Source organism: Saprolegnia diclina, assembly GCF_000281045.1.
Source record: "Saprolegnia diclina VS20 unplaced genomic scaffold supercont1.12, whole genome shotgun sequence".
In the NCBI taxonomy this organism is placed as follows: domain Eukaryota; phylum Oomycota; class Saprolegniomycetes; order Saprolegniales; family Saprolegniaceae; genus Saprolegnia; species Saprolegnia diclina.
Window position 1 is genome coordinate 511,813 of NW_008246079.1, and position 21,497 is coordinate 533,309.

Below are 21,497 nucleotides of genomic sequence, written 5' to 3' on the forward strand. Positions count from 1 at the left end.
TAAGGTTGCGAGCTGTGGTTGTGGAGTGCGTTTGCTGACATATCGCTGTCTATGGAGCTTCAGCTACTGGTGTTGGTGTCATCGGAACCATCAAGTTGGCTCTTTGCTGTGCCACGACCCATCGAATATGGAGAAGCGAAATGCTTGTGAATGGGCCGGTAGGAAACCCCGGTAAGGGTTGCAACCCGTAACCTGTCACTGGCATTCCCGGCACAGCGTGTACGTGCTCGTGACTCGAGGAGCCGCAGAACTGCGCCGCCCGGTTCTTTTGGACTTGCTGCGCGCTCGTCGCTCGCTACATCTTGACCTCTGGGTCCAAAGACGCACATAGGACGATACGATCTTATCTTTTCCTCTCCGAATACGCCATTGTTGTGTCATCCATGCTCCTCGCCAAGCTGCCGCAGACGTTGGACATCGACGTGACCGAGATGGCGCAGCTTTCGTGGATCGACCGTACCTCGTCGCTGGCGGCGAGTGGCCATCGACTTATCATAGCGGATGCCCGTGTGCCAAGCAAGGAGCTCTCAACAAAACGAGCTGCTCGACCTGCAACGGGTGGTCAACCAACATGCAGTGTGAAATGGTTCCCCGTGAGGAACTTGAAACACACATTGTTGTGCTAAGAATTGGCAGACAAACTTTATCAACAGCCAACGCACAGATAAATAAAGAAATGCGAAGTTAGACTACGCTGCCCGTAGGCGTCTCTAAGCGGACATGCGCAAAATCGTCGCCCTCGTTCGCGTCCACGTGGCGGCGTGTGGTGCGAAAGACGATACCGCACATGAGCGAGATGACGTAGAGGAACGCAGAAGCCAGCAAGAGGTACCATGAAACATCGTACGAGGCGCCGTCGGGCTTGGCGTAGAGACAAACGACGAGGATCGCGGCAAGGAAGGCGGCGGCGTTGCAGACAACTGCAATAGGCAACGCTGGGCCTTTGTGCCGGCCAAAGCAGATACCGTTGAAGAGCGCGACGAGCGACACAAAGCCCATAGCCATCTCGAGCGCCACCATCGCAATCAGCGCGTAGCCATTAAAGCCACACGCAGAGGAGACGTGGTCGACGAGCTGCGGCGTCGAGAGGCCTGCCCACGTCGCCGTCTCGCCAAGAAGCGGCGAGTCGGAGGGCACGCTGCAAAAGCTCGAGCCTGGGTACGGCGTCAAGCTATTGCGTGTGTGGTATTGCAAGCAGCGCGTACGGCCAGGCACGTTGGTGAGGCAAAGCGCGCCAATGCCGTCGGTAAAGTTGGCACCCGCCGACCAGCGCGGGAGGCCGATGGCGACGGCAGACAAGGCGAACGCTGTAGCACAAAAGATGATGGCGCAGTGGCCCGAGGTCTTGGCCGGTGGCATCGTGGCGAGATCAAGTGTGAGCGACCATGGCCGCGACGCTAGCCTCCTGGACACGATGGCCTTGTCATACGCACTTGTAATTCGCGTAATACAAGCGCGTGTGTCCAGAACGGTGGACAGGGAAGGTGGTAAATAACTTCGGCAAATAGGGACATCTTGATGTTGGTATCCAAACCAAACTTCGAAGCTTGACGTGAAACCGATTGGTACTGAATAAGGGAATTAGGTGCGACGAGTCAGCCGCGCGCCACCTTGGTCGAAAGCGCAGAGAAGCCGAGTGGACAGCATTCCTCCTTGTCTACGGTGAGAACGTCAATACGACGGTTCCTCGCGTGTACACGGACAGCAAATAGTAGATACTGAAAGGACGTCATTGGACGACCTCGCGTCTTCAGAAGACCGACGGCATCGGTACCGGTATGTTTGCCCAATGAGCCAGCGCCGCTGCATATATTTGATGGCAAGCGGCCGCAAGACAAGCTACTTGAGCCCCAGCGGCTTCCGCTGACCTTTCTGACTGGGTGCCTCCCGACAGCGCCGAGAGAGATAGCACCAATAGGAGATTGGAGTCTGTCACACGGTGTGTAGTTGCTTGTTGCGCATTTCAAAGCGAGCCGTCAGTTCTCATCGGACTTGGAGTGGAGCCATCGTACGCGGCGTAGAGGCGTCGTGAAGCGAATGATGATGGCATGGTGTGATGTGATGGATTCTTGGCCGAGCATCCCCGTTGGAATGCGTTGGCACCTCGAGGACATACGATACTCGGCAGCCGACGACATACCCTGGCAACAACCACATTTTATTTGAGCGCCATGGCGTCAGCAGCGATCACATGCGGAAGCTTCTCTTCTTTACGACGGCAACAACCTTCATGCACGACGAGCGCGTTCGAAGAACTTCGCGGCACAGGACCGCCAGGACACGAAGGGGTGTCACCGCTCGGAAAACTCACCATGTATCCCTCCGTACACGGGCTGTCTGCGCCAGCAAAGCACCTGCCACGAGGGCACCACCTCCATGCTCTGCGCACCCATCGACCTCCTCGACCTCGATGGCGGGGGCTGGCTCGCAGCGTCTTGATTGACATGGCCACACGGCTGGACGCCACGGTTGTTGGCGCTGAACACTTCAAATTTTAACACCTTGGTCTCGCACGCGAGCACATAATGCGAGTAGCTTTCACCATGACGTGGCAACCGCTGCGACCAAGTGCAAGGTGGGTCGGCCAATCAGATGCGTGTCTGCGCAGCATCCTCCGCGTACCTCATTTTCGCCCTCGCATTCGCACCATCGACGTCCGTGCCGCATTATCGAATTTGCCTTGTCGTACATACACAACATGCTCGCCTACGGTATTCTCTCGGTCGTTTTGGCCGTCGCCGCCTGTCTCTTGGCGTCCTTCGCGCTCGTCGTGCCCGCTTGGTCGGCGCTCGACAACGTCGCGTTCACCGGGTCGTCGTTCACGCTCCATACGCCCTTTGCCGCCGGCGTGTGGGGCTACTGCACGGACGTGCGCATGGACACGTCCGCGGGCTCGTACCTCGGCCACTGCGTCCTCTACCAGCGCCACGCGTCGACGACCAACACCAACTCTGTGACGATCGATGGCACCGGCCTCTGCACGCTTGAGACGACATCGTCGGCGTACACGGCCCTTCTGTCGGCGTCCCATTTGGACGCGTCCGTCTTTGACACCTTTGCTGCTGATGCGTGCGGTGTCTCGGCGTGGCTCGCGCTAGCGTGCATTCAAGTTGTCATTGCGCTTGCAGCGATCGGTATCGTCGCCGAGTGCGTTGCGCTTATCGCTGGCTGCTGCGGCGGGAAGCGCTTCCTCCAAGCCCACGCGACCCTCGTCCACCTCACGGCCATGATGCTTGCGCTCTTTATGGCGATTGTCACCATGCTTGCATGGGCCGTGCAGACGCCGTCGCATGTGTCGTACGCCGCGTCGTTCCACTGGCTCATCGCCGCGTTTGTGTTTTGTATGGCGTCGGTCGCTTGTGGCTTCAAGTACCGCATCGAGGCGCTGCGCGTCGCGAGCTTTAGCCCTATCCCGCTGCCGACGCGGCCATCGGTCACCAAAGACGATGACATCTTTGGCACGTCCCAGACGCCGTACCAGGAGGAAGAAGAACAGGAGCCAGCGATCGTCTAGTGCATACTCACAGTGAATCGAATTGTCTTCGCATCCTCGACGTATCTTTTGTGTATCACTGCGTACCACGACCGTCGTGGCCATCGCGACACAGAGGAGGATGCAGCTGCTGCAGCTTGACCAAGTACAGAACTACCTTGCATCTTTGCGCAACCAAATTTCTGCGTGCAAGGCAAGAATGGGCCAGCCTGGTGGTTGACAGCGACGATGCGGGCCGCATGAGCAAGCCATCCAAGGTACGGGTTTCGAACCCGGCAAACCGCAAACGTCACGCGTCATGCAGCTCGTCGGCTCGTATTTTTGTACCGTGCGGGTATGATAGATGGGTGTTCCATCTGTCAGCGATGTGAGTCGATGTGTTGCCACAACACTTGGGTGCCAACTGCCCATCTCCACACAAAAAAGATACTCGCCCTCGGGTCCCCTTCTGCAGCAGCTCACAACGCCAGCGCAATACCCTTCCAGCCCGTTCCCGAGCCTCGCCCTTCGCCGTCCGAAGCCTTTCATAGCTGCCGTCGACGACAGCTGCGTCGTTGCATCTCGCTCGGTTTCGATTTGTGGCGCCAAAAATCGTGGCTACTTGCGCACCCAAGTCAAAGGGGAGAGTGTATGTCGTCGAAACCGATCCTTGAATAGCAACTCGGTATGAAGCGGAAGGAGCTTCTCGGCGCCTGCGAAGCGCTCGTCAAGTCGTATGACCCCAACATTATGACGGTCGACGCGCACGTCGACGAGGCGCTGGCCGACGTGCCCGACGCCGACCGCCTCTTTCTGCACCAAGTGCTCTATGGCTGCGTGCGCTACAAGGACGTGCTCAAGGTGTTTTTGGCCAACTTTTACATGGACAATAGCGCAAAAACGAGCCGGAACGACTACACCAAGTTTATGATCCTCGCGTACCTGAGCATTTTCCGCCTCGGCGAAATCGGTATTGGCGCCTTCAAAAGCATCGTCTCGTCGCAAAACCCAACGTCCATGCACGTCTTTCTCGCCTACCTCTTTGACCAAGCGATTCTGCAAGGCCCGGTCCAAGCCGAGTGGATCCGCCTCCTCGACCAAGCGTTTGTCGAGGTACACTATTGTCATATACTACGTCAGATTGTACAATCTTAAAACTTGGTAGAAGGAGATGATCGCTAAAATGCTCGTCTTCAAGCACGACATTGATAGCATCCTCGACCACCTCCACGCCAAGGCCTTTGGCATGGCCGCGGCGCGCGAGACGCTAAAGGCCAACGGCGGCATCGTCCGCGTCGCGAGCAAAGAACCCACGATCCCGATCGCGCCCAACTTAACCAAGCCCAAGCCGCGTCCAATCGCCGAGCCGATTCGAATTCCGCTCGAGATCAAGGCGAATCCAGTGCCAGAACTCAACAAACTCACGCTCTCGGACCTCGAGACGCAGCAAAAGCAGCGGCGCGAGGCGGCCAAGCAGGAGGTAATTTGGCCCCTTTCTCTTTACAAACCGAAACGAATCGGTGCGCGTAGGTGCTAAAAAAGTACGAAGAGTCGTCGGCGCAGCCGTTCAAGCTCGAGGAGACACGAAGCAACCTCGATGCAATCAAGAAGGAGGTCGAGGACGCCCGCATGGCCGAGCTCAAACTCAAATTCAAAGCCAAGCCCGTAGGCCATCGTTGTCGAGCGCATTGTGAAGGACATGTTGTATATGTAGGCACCGCTGTTTACCGACAAGGACGCGCCCGTGAAACTCAACACGGCGGCCATCTTGCGCGAAGACGCATTGTACAAGAAGAAGCAAGAGAAGGAAGCCAAGATCCTTCAGGTTGGCGGCTACCACAACTGACAGTATATTGACGTTCTGATTGTCCCGCAGGCGTACGAGTCGGACCTGCGCGATGCGTCCGAGTTTTACCGATGGCAGAGCGACATGATCAAGAAGGACGACGAAGACCACCGCCGGCAAGTCGAGATGCGGCGCCTCGAGATGGCGCAGGCGCAGCACGAAGCCATTGAGGCGAGGTACCCTCCCACGACGATATGAAACCTTGCCACCCGTTCGCCTAGTCTGCGCGCCAAGGCCGAGAACCGCGAAGTTGCAATTCAAATGAAGCTTGTCGCGCGCGAGAACGACGAGAAGCGGCGACAAGAAGGTAGCTGCCATACCACCAACTTCTTTCTTGCCTCAGGTTTGCCATCTGTAGAAAACGAGCTCAACCAGCAGTACCAGCAAATCGCAACCGACATCAAACAGACGCGCGAGGTGGCGCCGCGTGAAGCCGAAGAGCGCGTTCGCCTTGAAAATGCTCGGAAGCGCGAAGAACTCAATATAATGCTCGAGGCCGAGCGACAGCGCAAGGCCGAGCAGGACGCGATCGACCAAGCCCAGCGCGAAGACCTCATTCGCCAAATCCGCGCGCTGGACCGCGTGCACCGCGAGCACGTGGCAGTACGATAGACGCTTGCTTGAATCGGGCGCCTCTCAGCAAGACGCATCTTATAGGTGTTTGACCCGACCGAGAGCTCCAACTATGGCCTTCTGGAAGAAATGTCGCTGGTCGAGCTCCGGGAGCGCCTGCAAATGAAGAAGGTCCAAGAGGCCGAGTGGGAAGCCGAGCGCCGCGAGCACATTCTCGAGTGCAAAAAGGACAAGGAAGAGGACCTCAAGTCCCGCGTGCAAAACATTGCGCGCATTCGCCGTACGTCGACCATAGTCGAAGGTTTCTTGTCGTAGCTGGCTGGATCAATGCATAGAGTCGGCGGCGACCGCGAACCGTGCGGCGCGGGCGCGCAAGAAGGAGCTCGAGCAGGAAAAGCTGGAAAAGGAAAAGCAAATGCGGGACGAAGGAAACCTCAAGCTCGCGGCCAAAATGACCAAGCAGCGCGCCGAGCGCGAGGCCGAAGCGCGGCGCCTGCGCGACGAAGAGGAGCTCATCGCGAACAAACGCATGTTTCTCGGGGCGGCCAAAAACATGCTGGAAGAACGCCATTTCATGCAACAGTCGCTCGGCGCCGAGCGCGAAGCCACGATCAAACAGCGCACGACGCAGACCGTAGGACACGCGGCGCCCGCGCATTGATTGCGTATACGCGTAGGATGCGCGCACGGACGCGGCGACCAAGCTCATGGCCAAGAACGTGCGGCATTTGTACCGGCACCAACAAGCCCTCCTCAAGGAGCACGAGTTTGCAGTCAAGGACGAGCTCAACGAGCGTGCGACGCTCGAGACCAAAGCCCGCCTCCGCAACGACAAGGACCATCGAAAAGCCACCGTGCGCCACGAGAAGAACCGACGATTGCACGCCAACGAGATTCTGCAAAACCGCAATGCATATGCGACCGAGATCTCCAAGACGGACGTTGGGCATGGTCGACGGTTTGACGCTGCCCAGAGCAGCAATCAACTCGACGCATAAGCTAGTGTCGCCACAAGTCTAAGCCCCACAACATCCGATCTTATTCCACACACAGCTATGACGTGGCGGCACGAGGTGGCAGCACGCCATCCAAAGTGAAACGCCTGCAACTTCAACCTGAGCGATGACTGCGAGTACTACACCTCGTAGCATGGAGTACGGAAAGCAACAGAGAGACAATATTGTACATCTAATATCCAACCGTGTTGTCCTGTTAATATAGTCGTCGTGTGTGCGTTTACTTCTTGGCCTTCTTGGCAGCGTCCAACGCCTTCTTCTTGTCCTCGAGGGCCTTGACAGCGTCCGACTTCTTGCCAATGCCGTGCTGCATGCGGCTGTATAATCTCTTGGCCTTCTTGTTCATCATCGAGACGGCCATTTCGTGCAGTTCCTCGTCTTCGGCCTGCTTCTTCATCTTCTTGGTCGGCTTGTCCGAGACGGCGGCCGGCGCCGACCGCTTCTTGCTTGACGAGTCGTCCTCATCGTCCTCGTCGTCGCTGTCGCCAGCCTCGACCTTGCCGTCGGCTTCGTCCTTGAGGCCCTGCGCAAACACGGCTTCTTCGTCCTCCGACACCTCGTCGTCCTCGTCGTCTTCGTCCGCACCGAGTTCGGCATGGACGTCGAGCGCCGACTTGAGCTTATCGAGCTGCTTGCGGTAGTCGGGCACGTAGCCCTCGGCCGCGTCGTCGACAAACGGCGAGAGATGCGGCGGCAACGACGCACCCGGCACGTACTTGTCCAGCGGCAAGAGCACGCCATTGTTGACCGAGTCGAAAATCCACTGCGGCTGGACGTACTCGCGGTTGAAGTAGCGGTGGCCCTGGTGCGGGCGATCCATAATGTGGTGCGTGATGAGCTCGCTCTTCTCGTTGAACGGCGAGCCCTGGCCTTCCCAGCCCACAACGCCGCCTTGAGCGCGGATGACAAACTCGAGCGGGGCGCCCGGGACCTCACGCGAGAGGAAGAAGCGGAGGCCGTTGAAGAGCTTGTGGTGCGACTCCTCGGCGTTCGTGTCAGCGACAAACTGGGCCGCGAGCGCGTCCGAGGCGAACGCGGCTTCGAGCGACTCGGTCATCTTGCCGTAGTTGGCAACCTCTTCCTCAGCCTCGTTGTCAGCCTCGGCCGTGATCTGGAGCGACGCAATGCGGCCTTCCGACGCCTTTTGCTGCGCGCGGACCGCATCGTCGTTGCCCGACATGTCGACGTCCTCGTCGGTCTTGGCCTTGGCCGCCTTGGGGGCGTTCTGGGCCTCAAGCTTCTGGAGCTTCATGGCGGCGAGCTGGACGCCGGCGCCGTCGAGCTGCAGATCGATCTGCGGCGGGTAGGCCACGCCAATGTCCGTGTAGAGCTTGAAGTTGACAAACTTGAGGAGGACTTCGTAAAACTCGAGGAACGTGAGCATGACGCGGAGGTCGACGTGCTTGTCCATCTGCGGCGTGAACGTGTGGGGCACGAGCCACGTGATGGTCTCGCCAAGGACCGACGCCTGGTAGTAAATGCCCTTGATCGACACAAACACCTTGGTCAAGCTGCGCGAGACCGAGACGTAGTTCTGCCACTCGCGTACGAGACGCAGGCACGTCTCCGTGAGCTTCGACTTGATGCCGTTGATGGCCGGCATGACCGCAAAGAGGTGGATGAGGCAGAGCGCGTCATCCAGGTCGCCAAGCGCATCGACAAAGCGCGGGTAGCGCTCCTTGACGATATGGTCGAGCTCGTACGTGGGCTTTTGGTCGTTCTTGCGGCGCGCTTCGGAGATGTCCTTGCGGCCGAGCGACTTCTTGAGCTTCTTCATAAACGTCTTGAACTCGCGGAACTTGTTGAGGATCGGTTCGTGCGCGAGGTGCATAATGTCCTTAATGTAGTAGTACGTCGTGGCCTTGCCGCTCGCCTTCTTCTTCGGGTCGCGCGGGTAAATACCCTTGAGGATGCAGAGGCGGCGGAAGTCCTTGAGCGTGATCTGCAGCTTCTTGATGGCCTGCGAGCGCGTAATGTAGTTGGCGACCGTGCCCTTCATGCCCTTGCGCTGCTCCTTCCCGAGCTTGGCCAGGCGGCGCTTGGAGCCATGCGCGTCCGTCTGCTTGGCCTTGATGCTCTTCAGCTTCTTCTTGCCCTTCACGCGCTTCGTCGGCATCGTTCCAAGAGGATTGTTTCAACACTGAGGTCCTGTGTCTGCCAACCAATGGCGGCTTTTCAGTTGGCCTTTTTACACGCAATTCGTGTGCGACGGGAAATAGTGTATACACAAATTAGTCTGTGCACCACCAATCCCACCGAGGTTACGGAGAACGCTTCTTGAATGGCGACGCCAACCGAGTAGGCGCAAGCAAGTACGACAAAATGCGTGTTAAAATGTACTAGATAGTCGTTCGCTACAGGCTCTATTAAGACTGCACCTTGATCGTATTTGGAGGCAAAAAGGCGCGAAATCACGGAAGTTGGCAACGTCGACGGAATCTTGGGACTAGCTCCGCGTATGTCGTTGTTGATGGAGAGGCAAGCAGAATGGAGTGAGACGAATTGTTTCTTTTTGCACGTGAGCTCACAAATCCATCGGCGCAATCGCAGTCTAGTCGAATAGAACAACAGCAAGAACATGACGATACCGGTACTGGTCTTATGAGGTAGAATATGTGCGTTCTATCTTGAGCGAATCTAGTGCTGCGCCCCAATGTCACATGCAGAGGCAACGTGCAATAACTTGGCTGCATTCGATCTTCCTGAACGCGACAACGCAACTCCTGCAACCCCCGCGGACGCACACTATATCGAATCGGATCGGCGTGGTCAGTGCGCCCGTTTCATAACACTATTTCTTGGATACCGTGCCAGCCAATAAGACCGCTTTAGACAATTCGACCAACCATGTTGAGCGACCACATTTTAGCACCAAATAGCCAATCAGAAGCGTGTATTCCGTATTAATAGCCAATCAGATGCATATTTCCAACGTACTTGGGCTCGCGATCCATTTTCGAGCATGGCCAAGGGCAACAAGAAGCGCGTGCTAACGCCGGCCGTGGCCCCGACGCCGACTGCCGATGTGCCCATGGATGACACCGAGCATGAAGGCCTTCTCTCCAAGGAGCTCATGGAGGAGCTCGGCGGCAACGAGGAAGAGCTGCTGATCATGACCAAGAAGAAGAAGACCGAGAAGAAGCCCGAGGCGATCAGCGAAGAGGTCATGGCACAAGCCAAGAAGCTCAGCAAGACGAAGCGCAAGAAGATTGCGCAGCTCGAAGCACGCAAGGCCAAGGAGGCCAAGCGTGATGTCGTGCTCCAGTCGCTCGAGTCGCAGCAGCTGCCGCAAGCGCATCTGAACCTTATGTACTCGACCGCGCGTCTCGGGCACAAGGAGACCCTTCGCGAGCGTCTGCGCCGGTCCGTCAACCAGGAAAAGGCTGGCCTTACGCTCACGGACGCTGCGCGGAGCGAGCTCTACCAGGAGAAGCCCGTCGTCGACGAGTACGACATGGACACGGCCGAGTCGACGCCGGTGTCTGCCGCGACGACAACCGCCGCGCCCACGACGACCGCGACCACGAACTCCAACGCAGCGGCTGTCAAGAAGAAGAAGTCCAAGAGCATCGTCAACGTTGTGCAGATGCCATCGGCGACCCCGGCGGTTGCAACGCTGGCGCCCGAAGCCACCATGTCGGAGGCTGTCTCCTCGTCGTCGCAGTCGGCTCTGATGGCCAAGCTTCTCGAGCTCCGCCAAAAGAACGAAGAAAAGCGCCTGCAAAAGCTGGCGGGTACGGTCGCGCCTGTCGTTGCCGACAAGTACGCCGACGCGCCCAAGTACGTCCCGGCCGCCGTTCCGCTACCAACGACGTCTGAGATGGTCGCGATCGCCGAGACGCTGCCGGTCGTTGCAGTCAAGAAGACGCTTGTGGCGGTCAACCGCATCGAGTCGATCCAGCTCTCGCGCATGCAGCTGCCCGTGTGCAGCTCGGAGCAAGAGATCATGGAGGCCATTTCGCTCCACCCTGTCGTCATTCTCTGCGGTGAGACGGGCAGTGGCAAGACGACGCAAGTGCCGCAGTTCCTCTACGAAGCCGGCTACGGCTTTGACGAACACAACCCGGGTACGCCACGACAACACAATATTGTCATATATAACGTGAACGACTAGGCATGATTGGCGTGACGCAGCCGCGTCGTGTCGCTGCCGTAAGCACGGCCCAGCGCGTCGCGACCGAGCTCAACGTCCCCTTTGGCAAGCACGGGTCGGTCGGGTACCAGATCCGGTACGATAACGAGCACGTGGGTCAGCAGACGCGCATCAAGTTTATGACGGACGGTATTTTGCTCAAGGAAATCCAGCAAGATTTCTTGCTTAAAAAGTGCGGCACTTTTCTCTCCGATGAAAAAATCCCGAAAAATCACAGAGCTCAAACTTTATGGTGTGTAGGTACTCGATCATCCTCCTCGATGAAGCCCACGAGCGCAACGTCAACACGGATATCCTCATCGGTCTTCTTTCGCGTGTCGCGCCCTTCCGCGCGCAAATGGCTGCCGAAGAGCAGGAAATGTACGCGTCCATGACGCCCGAAGAGCGGGCGAGTGCGCCGCCGCCGCTCAAGCCGCTCAAGCTCGTAAGCAATTCGATTTTGCCAAGCAGATGTCTCAACACTTATTCTCTGCAGGTGATCATGTCGGCGACGCTGCGGGTCGAAGATTTCACCATGAACAAGACGCTCTTCCCGTCGCCGCCGCCAGTCATCAAGGTCGACGCGCGTCAGTACCCTGTCTCGGTGCATTTCAACAAACACACGGAGCTCAACGACTATGTCCACGCCGCCTATCAAAAGGTATTTATCCGCATTTTGTTGGATACTGATACATTGATACTTTGATACATAGGTCTCCAAGATCCACCGCAAGCTGCCCGACGGTGCCATTCTCGTCTTCTTGACGGGTCAGCGCGAGATTCTCCAGCTGTGTCGCAAGCTGCGCCGCACCATGGGCTCCAAGATCACGCGAAAAGCCCGCAAGCTCTCTCGGCGCAACCAAGGCGAGTCGGATGCGAACGACGACTGGTTTGCCCGCGAGCACGACGACGACGACGAGGAGGCGGACGTTGAAGAGGCCGAGCTCCTTGGTGACGAAGTCCTTTTGGACGAGAAGGACTCGGACGCGTCCGACTCGGAAGAAGAAAACGACCACCAGCCGGAAGACGACGAGGAAGGCTCGACGGAGAACTCGACGCCGTACGTGCACGTGCTCCCGCTCTACTCGATGCTGGCCAACGACGAACAGATGAAGGTACAACTCATATATCTTGTCGATCGTATCGATCGTATCGTGCTTGCAGGTCTTTGAGGCGCCGCCGCCCAAGCACCGGTTGATTGTGGTGGCAACCAACGTGGCCGAGACGTCGCTGACGATTCCTGGCGTTCGGTATAGCCAATTTGTCTCGCCCTACAACATGTGTCTCATATGCTTAGGTATGTGGTCGATGCGGGCCGCACGAAAGAGCGCGTGTTCGACTTGAAGACGGGTATTTCCGAGTTTCAAGTGCAGTGGATCAGCAAGGCGAGTGCCGATCAGCGCGCGGGTCGTGCTGGCCGTACCGGCCCCGGCCACTGCTACCGCTTGTACTCGTCGGCCGTGTACGAGAATGAATTCCCCAAGTTTTCGCCGCCCCAGGTCGAATCTTTGGCGAGTGCTCGGGTCTGATGTCGTGTGGGAGTAGCTCTTGACGCAGCCGATCGAAGACGTCATCTTGCAGATGAAGGCCATGGGCATTGAGCGCATCCTCAACTTTCCGTTCCCGACGCCGCCCGAAGCTGTCGCGCTCAAGGCGGCAATGACGACGCTCATGCACCTCGGGGCGCTCAACATGGAGAACGACACGATCACGAGCCTCGGGCGGACGCTCGCGCTCTTCCCCGTCGCGGCCCGGTGCGCCGCCTCTTCCCCACGTGTCATTTCCTAATGCAATGGTGTAGGTTTGCCAAGATGCTCCTGATCGCCAAGCAGGTCGGGTGCCTCGAGTACATCATTGCGGTCGTCGCAAGTCTGACGGGACAACCGCCATTCGTGCTCGCGGTCGAGCGCAAGGATCAGGAAGCGGACGCGGACGCACCGGACGAGCCGGTCATTTCGCCCGAAGAAATGAGTGACGACATGGCCAAGGAGTGGAAGGAAGCCGAGGAGATGCGCAAGCACAGCCAGTGGGTCGACGAAGAAAGCGACGTCCTCGGCATGCTGCGCGCGGCCGGTGCATACGCCTACTCTGGCGCGTCGCCAGCGTTTTGCGACGAAAACCACCTGCATGCCAAGGTCCTCGACAAAAATGAGGTGCAAGACGACTCATATGTGTTTAGATCATGGAGCAAATGCTCAAGCTGCGCAGCCAGCTCACGCTGATCGTCAACAAGCTCTTTGCGAGCGACGCGAGCTACACGCCCGTGGCCCTGCACCCCAACATGCCGCCGCCGAGCCCCGAGGAGCAAGACACAATTCGCCAAATCGTCGCGGCCGGTGCGTCACCACTGTGTCGACACCTCTGATTGGATGGGGGCGTAGGGTACCTCGACCACGTTGCCCACCGCGCACCGCCGGGCACCATCACGGAAGGCACCAAGATCGAGCGCAACTGCGCGTACGTTTCGTGCAGCGGCATTGTGAACGAGCCGATTTACATTCATCCGCACTCGCACGTCTTTACACGCGAGCCGGCCAAGGTACCTTTACATGCATCGTATCACGACTGCTAATGGTCGATGTTAGCTGCCGTCGTTTGTGGTCTACAACACCATTGTCCGGTCGTCGCGCGCGTGCATGAAGACCGTCACGTCGATCGAGCCCGACTGGCTCTTTGCAATTGCGCAGTCGTCGCCGCTCTGCAAGCTCTCGGAGCCGCTGACGGCGCCCGCGCCGCGCTACAACGCAGCCTTGGACCGCGTCGACTGCTTTGTCAAGCCCGTGTACGGCGTGCACCAATGGGAGCTGCCCGTCGTGACGGTACCCACCCTGTCAGAACCGAGTGGCGTCGTAACCTCCAACAGGTCGAGTACCCCGCGGGGACGATGCGCGTGCGCTGGTTTGCGCGCTGCCTCTTGGACGGCGCGGTCGTGCCGTCGCTCCTGCCGTTTGCGACGCGGCTCAAGGAGCCCAGTGCCTCGCTCTTGCGCAAGAAGTTTGACGCCAAGATCCAGCTGCTCGTCATGGCCCTCGAGCGGTACACTAGATACCAAGTGGCAATGTCTCATGGTATATTTGAAAATTAGAAATGACATTGCCACGCGCGCCACGCTCTCCGCGCAGTGGAAGAAGAACCCCAAGTTTCTCCTCGACGAACTCCTCAAGTGGGTCAAAGACGAGCACAAGACGTCGCTCACCAAGGCGTGGCCGTCCATCGTGCAGACCGAGCTCGCGCGGACACGTTAGGAAAATGACAAATTGTGTATGGTTGATTGTCCTTCGTCCTGGGAGTCGATTGCAGGTCAACAGCAAAGACGCCAGCACGCACGCGGTTCTCAGCACTCTGCTGCAGCCGCGTGCGCTAGTATCGTGCACGACGGGATCGCATCGTGGGTTGCATCCGGTGTGGTTGATGGATGACCAAGAGGCGAGTACTAAACATGGCTGTATGTGGTAAAAATGGCATGTACCATATATAATACAATTGGCCATAGCGATGGCTGCACGCCTTGTCGGACGATGTGCCATAGCATTATGAGCTTGCCCAAGTGTGCTCTTTCAATATACAAAGTTTGAGCACCTTCATTTTTCAACGCGATCGGCGCCTCAGATCGGTCTTGGATCCGTGGGCGGGCGACCTGTTGGCATAGGATTGGCTAAATTTGCCAGAATTTACAACCAATGAAAACGAGCTTTTTTCTGCCGGCAACAACTTACACAGACCCACAACTTCGTGCAAGTGCGGTAGTAGATGGACAAGACCTGGGCAAAAGATTATGTAATTTCAAATGCGTCCATCGAATAAAGCTGAGAGATGTGCGCGGAAGCTATTATGCTCGTCCAACACACAATTGAAAGATGAATTTCATGCTGTCGATGCCATCCAAGCAATCTTCTCCCGTTAGCCTTAATAGAACAACTTGTATCGAGAGCGACTTGTCTGGGAATCCAATTTGATGCGCCCACGGAGAGGAGAAATCGACTGCACCAGCGCGCTTGCATAACAACCGGTTATCTCACTTTTGCTTGTTAGAACACGGCAGTGACGTCATGGGATTGCTTGATCTTCACTCGGCACGCCTCTTTCAGCCGAGCGTTATTGGCGCGAGCTCGTTCCCACAAGTTGCGTGCGCAGGCTTATCATTTTCGCCCTGTTGCTGTGGTGAGTTGCCGACTGCGTGCCCCTGCCTGACCCATGTGACAAGCCACGTAATCCTCGTCTTTGATTGGCTATATTTGATGCTTGTCGGCGCGTCTGATTCGCAGATATTTTGGACTTTAATCCATTCATTTTCTCGGGTTGCGATGTATCCGGAAATGCTATTTTAATCCGGCCTCGTTTTTATATTTCGCGCCAGGCATACAAGACTGCAGACAATGGAACCTCCCAGGTGTATCCGGATGCGCGGGCTCTGAAGCCTGCGTCATTCGAACGCATTCGCCGTGGGCACACGAGCGCGTCCATCGTCGTCGTCGTCGCCCATCTTCCTGCCACCTCCATGGACTCGATGGCCGTCGAGTCGACCGGGTTCTTTGCGCAGAACCCAAACCTGCGCGAGTTCGCCTGCGGTGGCACGGCCGCCGCCATCAACATCGTCTTGACCTTCGTGCCCAACAAGATCATGTTCCGCCAGCAAGTACGCTTCTGCACGAGATGCACATGGAGGCCAACTCGTCATGCCTTGTAGCTCTATGGCTCATCGACCGTCCAAGCGTGGCAAAGTCTCCAGCAAGACGGCTGGAACATGCTGTACCGCGGCGTGCGCCCGCCACTCATGCAAGCCGCGGTCGCCAAGTCGTTCATGTTTGGCCTCTACAACTGCTACAACGACGCGATGACGGACGAGTATGGCAACCACATCAACGGCATTGCGACGTCGCACTACGCGGCCTTTCTCTCGGGCACGTCCGAGGCGATTTTGACGCCGTTCGAGGTACGCCACATGCAACTTGCTCGCGCTCACGACGACGCGTAGCGCGCGCAAACTCTTTTGCAAACCGTCAAGTACAACAACGAGTTCAAGGGCGCGATCGACGCCTTTCATCGGATCAGCATGCTCGGCGTGCGCGAGCACTACCGAGGCCTCTCGGCCGTCCTGCTCCGCAACGGCCCGTCGAACGTTGTCTTTTTTGGGTTGCGCGAGAACGTCCGGGACTTTTTGCCCGAGACGACGACACCGCACATGACGCTGGCCGCCGACTTTGTGTCGGGCGCGGTCCTCGGCGCCTTCCTCAGCACGCTCTTCTTCCCCCTCAACGGTACGCCATGATGCTCTACCTTGTCGTCTCAACCGCATCTGGATTAGTCGCCAAGACGCGCATGCAAAGTATTTATGGTGGCGAGTACATTGGTGTCGCCGAGGCCCTGCGACGAACGTACGTCGAACGCGACCACAGCTGGCGACACGTCTACCGAGGCGTGCACATCAACTTTGTCCGGTCGCTCGTCTCGTGGGGCATTATCAACTCGGCCTACGAAAAGCTCAAGCTCCTGACCGAGTAGACGTCCAAGAATTACAACTACGTGTGCGACCGTTTAGACTAATTTTTTTCTCGATACTAATACTGCAATTCTTCCTACTGTCTACTGCCTGGATGGTCCCTCCCGCGTTTGGCCCGCTTTCCTAGTTAGTCGTCGGCTTGGTTCCTTCGTCCTACACATGATCACCCAGCTTCGGTGCGATGACGATTGCTCCATGCTGGTGTCGCTGGCGACGTCGTCGCGTAAGCAACTTCAACTTGGTGTACCCCGGGGTGTCGAACCAGATTGTTATTAAAAACGAAATACGACCTGGTATACAAACTTCAGGTACACAGGAATAAAATACGGTGACGTGTGGTGCGGACCAATGAGCGCGCGTGGAAACCGCGCGTTAAGTTCTTGTAACAAGGGTGTGGTTGCGCTTGTATCGAGATCCCACCTCGGCGCGGGTATTTCCGAGAAGAGCATGATGGCGGGAGTCCGCGGCAAGGAGCGCTGGGCCGCGCAAGGCCGGGACGTGACCTTCATGAGCCCCATGGGCCTCAAGGAGCGCATCAAGAAGCGCTGCATGGACCACATGAAGAAGCACCGGAAGCGGATCCTCGACAACCTCCGCAACTGCTTCTCCGACGTCGCCGCCGAGGTCATGGACGTCTCTGAGGTCAATGCGATGGACGAGCTTCTCGTCAACGGCGAGCTCTCCCAAGACGACTACCTCGAGATCCTCATGAGCCTTGAAGCTGCGCTCCGGGACGAGATCATGCACGAAGACCTTCTCCAGGCCGAGGCCGCGCTCGCCGAGGAGGAAGCGTGGATCGCCGACTTGGAGGACCTCGACCTCTGCCAGCAAGCCGAGTTTGTGCTCTGTCCGATCTGCAAAAAGTCGGGTCTGGACGAGGCCATCGACTGGACCGACGACATCGAGACGCGCGTGGTGTCGTGTCGGTGCGGCTTTCGCCTGCCTTTCCCGGCCGACCCCGAGACCTCGGCCTTGTCCGAGTTCCAAGGCGCGTTGGCGACGGCCTTCCATGCTCATCGGTATCCCAATGGCATTTCGTGCCACGGACGGTCTCTCATGCCTGCGTGTCTTTAGGCAGCACTGCGGCGAAGACCCGAGCTTCCATGTGCAAGGCGTCGACACGGTGTATGACATGGCGACGGACGACTCGCATCTCGCAAGGTCGGCGCTCCAGCGATTGTATTTAGGCTGCCACCATTGTGGACAGCGGGCCTGCGTGCTCTAGCTTCAGCCAACAGTTTTGTACTTCACCTCATCTTCTTCACCAGTGTCCAAAGGAAGAATGATCATCTTTCACATGAATTAGTACCTAGTCCTACTACCGTGCACTTAGTTGAGGCCGACAAACTTCTTGGCGTCGAGGATCGCCTGCTGCAAATTGTCGGTCGTCTTGGCCTGGCCCGTGGCGTTGAAGGCGTTCTTGCCGCCGCCCTTGCCGCCCATGGAGACCATGGCCGCGTTGACCCACGTCTTGGCATCCAACTGCTTCTCGCCGTTGTGCTTCTGGCTCACTTGGCAGAACGCCGCCGTCTTGGCCGCCTCGGCGTCGACGCTGAAGACGATCGCGCTCGCATGCGGGTGCACCTGCGTGATAGCCTCCAAGAGCTGGTTGCCGAGCTTGGCATCCGTGCCGAGCTCCAAGTTGAGGACCAAGAATTCCTGGTGGTTGGCAAGCGCCGTCGCCGCGAGGGCCGACACCGTCTTGACACCGGCGGCCGCGCGGGCCGCAGCTTCCTCCTTCTGCCACGCCTTGATCTTCTCGACCAAGTCGTTGAGAAGGCCGCGAAGCGCCTCCTTGCGCGGGAGCGAGATGATGCTGGCATCGAGCTGCGGGCGGAAGGCAGCGACCGCCGCAGCGATCTCGGCCACCGGCGCCTTGGCCATGGCTTCAAGCTGGGCCTGGAGCGCGTCCGCGCGCTTACCCGCTTCAATGGCCGCCTGGCCCGTCGACGCGCTCATGCGGCGAATGCCCTTGGCAATCGCGCCTTCTTCAAGCAAAGCGAACGCGACCGCCTCCTTCGTGTTGGTGAGGTGGGTACCACCGCAGAACTCGACCGAGTACTGGGCCCACGCCGCGTTCTCGGGGTCCTGGAGCATCGACGGAATCGCCGCACCAATCGAGACGACGCGGACGTTGTCCGGGTACGTCTCACCGAAGACGGCGCGGAGGCCTTGGATGCGCTTGGCGTGGGCCTGGGGCGCGTCCTGGATGTACACGGGCAGCTGCTGCGCGATGATCTCCTTGACGATGCCTTCGACGGCCGCGATCTGGTCGGGCTTGAGCGCCTTGTTGGTCGTAAAGTCGAAGCGGAGGCGCGCGTCGTCGACGAGCGAACCGCGCTGGTCGACCGTGCCGCCGAGCACCTTGCGAAGCGCGTAGTTGAGCACGTGCGTCATCGTGTGGTTGGGCGCGATCTTGTTGCGGCGGACATAGTCAACCTTGGCCTCGACCACGTCGCCGACCGCGAGCGCGCCCGACGTCAACGGACCCATGTGGAGAGTGTAGCCGGCGTACGACTCGACCGCGTTGACATCGACGTGGCCGGCCTTGCTCACAAGCGCACCCGTATCGTAGATCTGACCGCCCGACTGCGCGTAGAAGCTGGTCGTGTCCAAGATGACGCCGATCGCCTGGTACTCGCCAGCAACGGTCTTGTCGACAAACGCCGACGTCGTCGCCGTCGTCGCAAAGATGCCGACGACCTTGGCCGAGACGTTGGCCTGGGCATACTTGGGCTCGTCGTTCGTGGGCGCAACGTGGAGCGACGCCAGGTGGCTCGTCTCGGCGGCTTCGAGCACGAGCGGGCGCACGCCGTGGAGGCCGCCCTTCTTGCGGTCCTGCTTGGAGCGCTCCGACTGGAGACGCATCTGCTCTTCGTAGCCCTTGTGGTCGACGGTGAGGCCCTGCTCTTCGGCCATGATTTCCGTCAAGTCGACGGGGAAACCCATCGAGTCGTAGAGGAAGAACGCGTCTTCACCCGAGACGACGGTCTTCTTCTCAGCCTTCATGGCCGTCGCGATCTTCTTGAAGCGCTCGAGGCCCTTGTTCAGCGTGCGGCCGAACGAGACTTCTTCGTCCAAGATGATCTCGGTGACGTGCGCCTGCTTGGTCTTGAGCTCCGGGAAAGCACCCGAGAGCATCTCGACAACGACGGGCACAAGCTTCGAGAGGAAGCCGCGCGGGGCGTGGAGGAACTGCTCGCCGTAGCGGACGGCACGGCGGAGGATGCGGCGGAGGACGTAGCCACGGCCTTCGTTACTCGGGACAGCGCCATCGGCAATCGCAAAGCTGAGCGTACGGATGTGGTCAGCAACGACGCGGTACGCCATGTCCTTGAGCGTCGGGTCTTCTTCGCCGAGCTTGCCCGTGTACGGCTCCGACTTGCAGAGCGCTTGAATGGCGCCAAAGAGCGGCATGAAGACGTCCGTATCGTAGTTGGACATCTTGCCCTGAAGAATCGACGCAAGACGCTCAAAGCCCATGCCCGTGTCGACGTGCTGCGACGGCAAGGTCACGAGCGAGCCATCAGTCTCGCGGTTGAACTGGATGAAGACGTTGTTCCAGATCTCAATGACATCGGGGAAGTCGGCGTTCACGCGCGCCGCGGCGTCGCGGCCACCGATGCGATCGTAGTGGATCTCCGTGCACGGGCCGCACGGGCCGACGTCACCCATTTCCCAAAAGTTGTCGGCGCAGCCAAACGGCAAAACGCGTTCGGACGGGACATACCTAGATACAGGCTACATGAGCTTTCTGCCTGCAATAGAATGGTCGTGCGTACTTGAGCCAGAGCTGGCGGGTCTCCTCGTCGGCCGGGAGGTTCTGCTTCTCATCACCGCCAAAGTACGTGACGTAGAGGCGCTCGGGCTCGAGGCCAAAGACCTTGGTGAGGAGCGTCCAGCTCATGTCGACCGCGTCCTTCTTGAAGTAGTCGCCGAAGCTCCAGTTGCCAAGCATCTCGAAAAACGTGTGGTGGTACACGTCCTTGCCGACATCGTCGAGATCGTTGTGCTTGCCGCCGGCGCGGATGCACTTTTGCGAGTTGGTCGCGCGCTTGAGCTTGGCCATCGGGTGCGACGGGTCGACCTGGCCAAGGAAGATGGGCTTGAACTGGTTCATGCCCGCGTTGATGAAGAGCAAGGTCGGGTCATCGAGGGGCACGACCGGGCACGACTTGTACTCGTCATGAGGCAGCGCCGGGTGCGACGTGAAGAAGTTGACGAAGGTCTCGCGGATGCGGGCCGCGGGCCACTCGAGCGTCTTGCCGTCGTCGACGGAGAGCTGGCTCACCTGCGTCTTGAGCGAGTCCATCGATGCAAATCGGAAATGGCCATTCAAGGGCCAGGGATATCTCCGGATAACGCCGCCGGATACGCCTACCACAAAAAACGAAGCTGAGACGCATGAAATAGTGTGCGAAAGATCGTACGCCCCCCGCGTCCGCTTTGGCGCCATTGCGCACAACACAGCATCCAACTCGTGCGCCGCGCGCCGCAAGCCTGCAAAAGGTCATAGAATGCACCAACGAGCACGGTACCCCTCCGTTCAACGCTGGCGCAGGCGATGGTATCTTTACACTATTTTAGAATGTACCTCTGAGAGTGGATCTGTTCCGCCCGCTCGAGGTCCTAAACCTCCATAAGATCATACTTGAATTTCAACGTTGAATCAACAGGTCCGTTCTTGTGGTCGTTGTCGTCGATGCAATCTCACCACTGTGCCCAGCGCCAGACGAACGCAGTGGGCATCGAGAGACGCCACCCGACGCCACCCTTGGGCAACGGCCAGAGTCGCAGGCCGCGCCAAGCACGGGGCAAGTGGCCTACAGCACCAATCGCATGTAGCCGCAGTCGCCAGGGTGGAGGCGGAATCAGGCGCCATGTATTCGCAGTGCATAGCAGCTGCAGTATGTGTGCCTGCCCAGCCATCTCCTGGCGAATTTCGAACCGACTCCTTG

General features: G+C 58.4%; 8 protein-coding genes across 8 annotated transcripts; 5 read left to right on the forward strand and 3 right to left on the reverse strand.

Annotated features, from left to right (window-relative positions):
* Positions 1 to 684: 684 nt before the first annotated feature.
* On the reverse strand, positions 685 to 1,359 carry SDRG_04860 (hypothetical protein; the record flags this gene model as incomplete). The annotated part of the gene is made up of 2 exons (XM_008610548.1): positions 685 to 1,154; positions 1,206 to 1,359. 2 exons carry the CDS (start codon positions 1,357 to 1,359, stop codon positions 685 to 687), a joined length of 624 nt encoding a protein of 207 aa, XP_008608770.1.
* Positions 1,360 to 2,673: 1,314 nt separating this feature from the next.
* Positions 2,674 to 3,554, forward strand: SDRG_04861 (hypothetical protein). The gene has a single exon (XM_008610549.1). It carries the CDS (start codon positions 2,699 to 2,701, stop codon positions 3,512 to 3,514), a length of 816 nt encoding a protein of 271 aa, XP_008608771.1. The 5' UTR covers positions 2,674 to 2,698; the 3' UTR covers positions 3,515 to 3,554.
* A 587-nt stretch (positions 3,555 to 4,141) lies between these two features.
* Positions 4,142 to 6,939, forward strand: SDRG_04862 (hypothetical protein). The gene is made up of 10 exons (XM_008610550.1): positions 4,142 to 4,585; positions 4,638 to 4,952; positions 5,003 to 5,137; positions 5,187 to 5,297; positions 5,349 to 5,494; positions 5,540 to 5,625; positions 5,677 to 5,921; positions 5,976 to 6,171; positions 6,227 to 6,525; positions 6,569 to 6,939. The coding sequence occupies exons 1-10, from the start codon at positions 4,160 to 4,162 to the stop codon at positions 6,887 to 6,889; spliced, it is 2,280 nt and encodes a 759-aa protein (XP_008608772.1). The 5' UTR covers positions 4,142 to 4,159; the 3' UTR covers positions 6,890 to 6,939.
* Positions 6,940 to 7,069: 130 nt separating this feature from the next.
* On the reverse strand, positions 7,070 to 9,058 carry SDRG_04863 (hypothetical protein). The gene has a single exon (XM_008610551.1). It carries the CDS (start codon positions 9,021 to 9,023, stop codon positions 7,128 to 7,130), a length of 1,896 nt encoding a protein of 631 aa, XP_008608773.1. The 5' UTR covers positions 9,024 to 9,058; the 3' UTR covers positions 7,070 to 7,127.
* Positions 9,059 to 9,860: 802 nt separating this feature from the next.
* On the forward strand, positions 9,861 to 14,316 carry SDRG_04864 (adenosinetriphosphatase). Its single transcript, XM_008610552.1, has 14 exons — positions 9,861 to 10,974; positions 11,022 to 11,232; positions 11,301 to 11,484; positions 11,536 to 11,700; positions 11,753 to 12,154; positions 12,204 to 12,289; positions 12,337 to 12,538; positions 12,585 to 12,793; positions 12,841 to 13,174; positions 13,219 to 13,375; positions 13,421 to 13,578; positions 13,625 to 13,858; positions 13,903 to 14,075; positions 14,125 to 14,316. Exons 1-14 carry the CDS (start codon positions 9,870 to 9,872, stop codon positions 14,282 to 14,284), a joined length of 3,780 nt encoding a protein of 1,259 aa, XP_008608774.1. The 5' UTR covers positions 9,861 to 9,869; the 3' UTR covers positions 14,285 to 14,316.
* A 1,120-nt stretch (positions 14,317 to 15,436) lies between these two features.
* On the forward strand, positions 15,437 to 16,632 carry SDRG_04865 (hypothetical protein). Its single transcript, XM_008610553.1, has 4 exons — positions 15,437 to 15,675; positions 15,727 to 15,972; positions 16,015 to 16,297; positions 16,345 to 16,632. The coding sequence occupies exons 1-4, from the start codon at positions 15,538 to 15,540 to the stop codon at positions 16,539 to 16,541; spliced, it is 864 nt and encodes a 287-aa protein (XP_008608775.1). The 5' UTR covers positions 15,437 to 15,537; the 3' UTR covers positions 16,542 to 16,632.
* Positions 16,633 to 16,966: 334 nt separating this feature from the next.
* On the forward strand, positions 16,967 to 17,855 carry SDRG_04866 (hypothetical protein). Its single transcript, XM_008610554.1, has 2 exons — positions 16,967 to 17,558; positions 17,614 to 17,855. The coding sequence occupies exons 1-2, from the start codon at positions 16,987 to 16,989 to the stop codon at positions 17,762 to 17,764; spliced, it is 723 nt and encodes a 240-aa protein (XP_008608776.1). The 5' UTR covers positions 16,967 to 16,986; the 3' UTR covers positions 17,765 to 17,855.
* On the reverse strand, positions 17,788 to 20,856 carry SDRG_04867 (alanyl-tRNA synthetase). Its single transcript, XM_008610555.1, has 2 exons — positions 20,322 to 20,856; positions 17,788 to 20,269 (listed from the first exon to the last, which is right to left on the reverse strand). Exons 1-2 carry the CDS (start codon positions 20,849 to 20,851, stop codon positions 17,869 to 17,871), a joined length of 2,931 nt encoding a protein of 976 aa, XP_008608777.1. The 5' UTR covers positions 20,852 to 20,856; the 3' UTR covers positions 17,788 to 17,868.
* Positions 20,857 to 21,497: the final 641 nt, after the last annotated feature.

Bases quoted from the DNA above. Each gene is read 5' to 3' on its own strand.
- SDRG_04862 (XM_008610550.1), top strand. From the start codon at position 4,160: ATGAAGCGGAAGGAGCTTCTCGGCGCCTGCGAAGCGCTCGTCAAGTCG. The intron at 4,953-5,002 runs GTAATTTGGCCC...CGGTGCGCGTAG, and splicing joins GCGAGGCGGCCAAGCAGGAG to GTGCTAAAAAAGTACGAAGA. The intron at 5,922-5,975 runs GTACGATAGACG...CGCATCTTATAG, and splicing joins TGCACCGCGAGCACGTGGCA to GTGTTTGACCCGACCGAGAG.
- SDRG_04866 (XM_008610554.1), top strand. From the start codon at position 16,987: ATGATGGCGGGAGTCCGCGGCAAGGAGCGCTGGGCCGCGCAAGGCCGG. The intron at 17,559-17,613 runs GTATCCCAATGG...GCGTGTCTTTAG, and splicing joins ACGGCCTTCCATGCTCATCG to GCAGCACTGCGGCGAAGACC.
- SDRG_04864 (XM_008610552.1), top strand. From the start codon at position 9,870: ATGGCCAAGGGCAACAAGAAGCGCGTGCTAACGCCGGCCGTGGCCCCG. The intron at 11,485-11,535 runs GTAAGCAATTCG...TATTCTCTGCAG, and splicing joins CGCTCAAGCCGCTCAAGCTC to GTGATCATGTCGGCGACGCT. The intron at 11,701-11,752 runs GTATTTATCCGC...TTTGATACATAG, and splicing joins TCCACGCCGCCTATCAAAAG to GTCTCCAAGATCCACCGCAA.
- SDRG_04867 (XM_008610555.1), bottom strand. From the start codon at position 20,851: ATGGACTCGCTCAAGACGCAGGTGAGCCAGCTCTCCGTCGACGACGGC. The intron at 20,270-20,321 runs GTACGCACGACC...GCCTGTATCTAG, and splicing joins ACCCGCCAGCTCTGGCTCAA to GTATGTCCCGTCCGAACGCG.
- SDRG_04865 (XM_008610553.1), top strand. From the start codon at position 15,538: ATGGACTCGATGGCCGTCGAGTCGACCGGGTTCTTTGCGCAGAACCCA. The intron at 15,973-16,014 runs GTACGCCACATG...GACGACGCGTAG, and splicing joins CGATTTTGACGCCGTTCGAG to CGCGCGCAAACTCTTTTGCA. The intron at 16,298-16,344 runs GTACGCCATGAT...CATCTGGATTAG, and splicing joins GCTCTTCTTCCCCCTCAACG to TCGCCAAGACGCGCATGCAA.
- SDRG_04861 (XM_008610549.1), top strand. From the start codon at position 2,699: ATGCTCGCCTACGGTATTCTCTCGGTCGTTTTGGCCGTCGCCGCCTGT.
- SDRG_04863 (XM_008610551.1), bottom strand. From the start codon at position 9,023: ATGCCGACGAAGCGCGTGAAGGGCAAGAAGAAGCTGAAGAGCATCAAG.